The sequence below is a fragment of the Penaeus monodon genome, chromosome 4 (genome assembly GCF_015228065.2).
Source record: "Penaeus monodon isolate SGIC_2016 chromosome 4, NSTDA_Pmon_1, whole genome shotgun sequence".
Lineage (NCBI taxonomy): Eukaryota > Metazoa > Arthropoda > Malacostraca > Decapoda > Penaeidae > Penaeus > Penaeus monodon.
This window is the reverse complement of record NC_051389.1, coordinates 40,351,341-40,355,321: the sequence shown is the minus strand read 5'-3', so window position 1 is coordinate 40,355,321 and position 3,981 is coordinate 40,351,341. Positions and strand designations below refer to the sequence as shown.

The window sequence follows — 3,981 nt, the reverse complement described above, 5'->3', positions numbered from 1 at the left end:
CGGGACACCTGGAGAAACGCACCTGAATGAAGCTTTCGACGAGATCAAACCCCCTTTGGACAATGTTTTCTCTGTGGTTTTCCGAAACGAAATGTCGCAGAAACGGGAACGCGTTTACCAAGCCCCCACTCACCTGTAGACAAAGTGGCAAATTTGCATTACATCTTCTCTAGCAAGTGGGAAACCTTCGGAAAATTGTAGAGAGTTCTAGGGGCATGTATGTAAAACTAATTTTGTGATAGAATCGCGAATGAATGTTAAGTAACGCCTTACATCTCCTGCTCTGAAGAGTTTGTTGAGGCTGTCCACGAGATGCATGAGTTGTGGGTCCTTCCTCGGGAATCTGACGCCGCCCATCACCGCCCACAGGATATTGATGGAAGATATACCGAGCAATCCCTATATTTGGGTCAGCCACGAGAGGGAGACAATCAGTGATTCTTTGTATCTCTGTACCTATATCTCTAACAGTAGTTTTGTCGATATATTTATCTGTTACATGATTATGTGTGTGGGTGATTGTTTACTTTGTTTAAGTATGCATATACTGTATGTACTTAAATGTTTAGCTGGACAGATGGACAGAAAAAGACAGAGAGACAAAGTAAAATATAAAATATATATATAAAAAAACTAGGTAGTTATACAGGCATTTAAAATAGTTACTGTAATGAACCGTTATACTTATATATGGGTATATAAGTATAAACACGTATTCATGCTTCTGTTTTTGACGAGTTTATTAACCCTTTCAGTGTTATAACGCCGTTCGACGGTAATTGCGTAATCCCTCTATGGTGCCTAGAATTTTCACTGGATGGTAACATGGCTGTCCATGGACAAAGTCATTGGAAATTTTTCATAAATATACCTGAAAATATAGTAGAAAAAAACTCACTGCAGTTACTGTATCGTTTCTTAGGATTTGGCAGATCAGAACTGTCAATCAAACCTTATCAGATGGTGTCACCTTATTTAGGTCACCGCTACACCTTGTGTGAATAGCTACACTACAAGCGTTAAAAAAACACATGTATATGTGTACATATGTATGTGTATGTGTATATATGTATATATATATACATATATATAATATGCACATATAAATATATGTATATGTATATGTGTGTGTGTGTGTGTGTTTGTGTGTGTGTGTGTGTGTGTGTGTGTGTGTGTGTGTGTGTGTGTGTGTGTGTGTGTGTGTGTGTGTGTGGGTGTACGTGTGTGTGTGCGTGTGCGTGTGTGTGTGCGCGTGTGCGGGTGTGTGTGTGTGTGTGTGTGTGTGTGTGTGTGTGTGTGTGTGTGTGTGTGTGTGTGTGTACATGTATATGTTATATGTAATATTAAGTGTGTATGATTATATGTATATATGTTTATATGCAATATATTATATATGAAAAAAAAAACCAGAAAATATAGAAATTGTTTATTACACAAGGGATGCCTATGATTTCATAGCATATCAGTGAGAGGGTTAAGTGTTCTTTTTAGATGTATACATGCCTGTCTCAGCAGAAACTACCTGTAGTTTGACGCTGCCGTCGGCGTCCAGGATCTCGTCGATGAGCTCCTTGGCCTCCTCGTGGATCACGCTCTCGTGCGAGCGCTTCCCGAACCCCAGGTTCCGGAAGTGATGCAGGGAAAAGCGACGCTGTTCTTTCCAGAATTCACCTTCCACGAACATTACGCCTGAAAACGTTGGAATTTTATCCCTTGTTTGGATTGGAGTAACTTGGTAATTGCATTTATTATTCGATGTATTTCGTTTGCCCAAAAGTATGTAAAAGGCACGCAGCGCCACTTCCATAATAAATCCAAAAAAATGAAGTTGACCTTTTCCCGAAAATATTCTGACTCTATTAGCGGTAAGGAACTCATTGCTAACATAAATAAAAGCGGGATGTATTTTAGATTTCACTTCTGGTAAATATAACAATATCGACTAAATTATGTAAATAATCATGTATCTGGCGATATTTGATAGCTCAATGTGCACCCCTCATTTGGTAATCGGCATGACGTCGTTAGATCTGTCCCCTTTTTTGGACCTGTTCATCGTGCAATATTTTATGGTAAATATATTATTTCTTTAAGGTTCAGTAATGACAACAATAAAAATGATAATTATCAAAAAAGAAAGCAAGTAAAAATGAAATGAAAATTACTGTTGATATATGTCAAGAGGCAGTTGTCAATACGGAATGGTGCTACCTGTGTTAAAATATCTTGGGTTATCCCCAATGGGGACAACGGAATAATTGCTCATGATTCAATTTGTATTAAATTTCCTTATCAAACCTAGCATTTCTCCGCCCATCGCCATCTTCCGGAAAGGCAACTCAGGTCGTCCGTTTAAGTCGTCATTTGCAAGAGACTCCTTGACGGCGTCCCAGCCGTTGACTATCACGAATGGTTTCCTGCCGAAATAGAGACCCACGACGGGCCCGTAAGTGTTCGACAGTCGCCACAGCTGCTTGTGTACGAGATGGCGCTCCAGAGAGGGCAGGAAACCCAACAACGGAAGTCGTGCAGGTCCTGCAGGTCACAACTTCATAAAATTTCCGGGGCTTTTTCTCTCTCTCTCTCTCTCTCTCCCCTCTCTCTCTTCTCTCTTTACACTCTAACCTCTCTCTCACCACACCCCCCCCCACACACACACACACACACACCACACACACACAAAAAAAAACCCACACAACACACACACACACACACACACACACACCAAACGAAAAACACCACAAAAAACCATAACGCACATCAGCCCCAGAAACCCCCCACACACACCACACACACACACCCACACACACACACCACAAAACACACACACAAAACACACACACACACACACACACCCCCACACCACACAACATTCTCCCATTCATTTTTCTATATTTGTGAGTCTAAACCAAAATTTTAATTTCTTTTTCAGTTTCTTTGAAAGCCTTACCCGTGGGAATCCCTGGGTTTCCGCGTCATCCCGTAGAGGAGGGCCAGTGTCAGTATCAGCAACAGGGCTACAGATAACAACATGGCGAGGGTGTCAGGTCTCAGACAATGGAGTTTTCAAGGACAGCGGAATGGAGTACGGGACTAACAGAAACTGAAAACAATGGGAATGCCGACTTAATTAGCTCTGCAATTTTCTTACGATTCATAAATAGGACACAGGGATTCGCATGATGGCTCGTGATTGATGGACTGATTTTTTTTTTTTTTTTTGCTTTTGGTGAAGGTGTTTAAACGAAACTGGTATAGAATAGGGGAAAGATTTACCCCCCTATCATCGTTAATTTCAAAAAAGAGTAAAGGGGGCAGTTAGAAAAGTTTCTTTTTGCCTAATACTTAGAAAATATAAAAAGACTGTCACCCATTATTAAATACTGTAAGGTAAGGAATGGCGCACTGCCTGGGTTTTTATAAGACACGAAAAATATATATATATAGTATAACACGTCGTACGGTTTCCAACAAGTGTTGCTTCTGGTGATGGTTCTCTGTTGACTTAACGAGGGCGCTGACTCGACGCTGATGCCTCTGGCGCCTCACTCCGACTGGTCGAAATGTTTACAAGTCTCGTTTTTCTTTCAGGAAAAATAAAACCAGAGTAATTTGATTTCATAACAGTGACGTCAATTAAAATATCATAAATACATTATTCAAACAACACACACACAACACACAACACAACCCCACACACCACCACACCACACACACGCGCGCGCCGCGCGCGCCCTCACCTCTTTTCTCTCTCTCTCTCTCTCTCTCTCTCTCGCTCTCTCTCTCTCTCTCCTCTCTCTCTCCTCTCTCTCTCTCTCTCTCTCTCTTTTCCCCCCTCCTCTTCCCCTTTTCCCCCCCCCTCTCTCTCTCCTCTCCCTTTTTCTCTCTCTCCCCTCTCTCTCTCTCTCTCTCTCTCTCCCTCCTTCTCTCTCCCTCTTTCTCTCTTTCTCTTTCTCTCCTCTCCCTCTCCCCCTCCCTCCT

At 41.8% G+C, this 3,981-nt stretch overlaps 1 protein-coding gene across 1 annotated transcript in view; it reads right to left on the bottom strand.

Moving 5' to 3' along the window:
- Positions 1-2,535, bottom strand: part of LOC119572209 (methyl farnesoate epoxidase-like) — a 9,698-nt gene extending 7,163 nt beyond the window's left edge. Inside the window, exons 1-4 of the mRNA XM_037919186.1 lie at positions 2,299-2,535; positions 1,523-1,689; positions 274-399; positions 23-133 (exon numbers count right to left, since the gene is read on the bottom strand). Of these exons, the coding sequence (XP_037775114.1) occupies positions 23-133; positions 274-399; positions 1,523-1,689; positions 2,299-2,323 (429 nt within the window). The 5' untranslated portion in view covers positions 2,324-2,535. The remainder of the gene's footprint in view (positions 1-22; positions 134-273; positions 400-1,522; positions 1,690-2,298) is intronic.
- Positions 2,536-3,981: the final 1,446 nt, after the last annotated feature.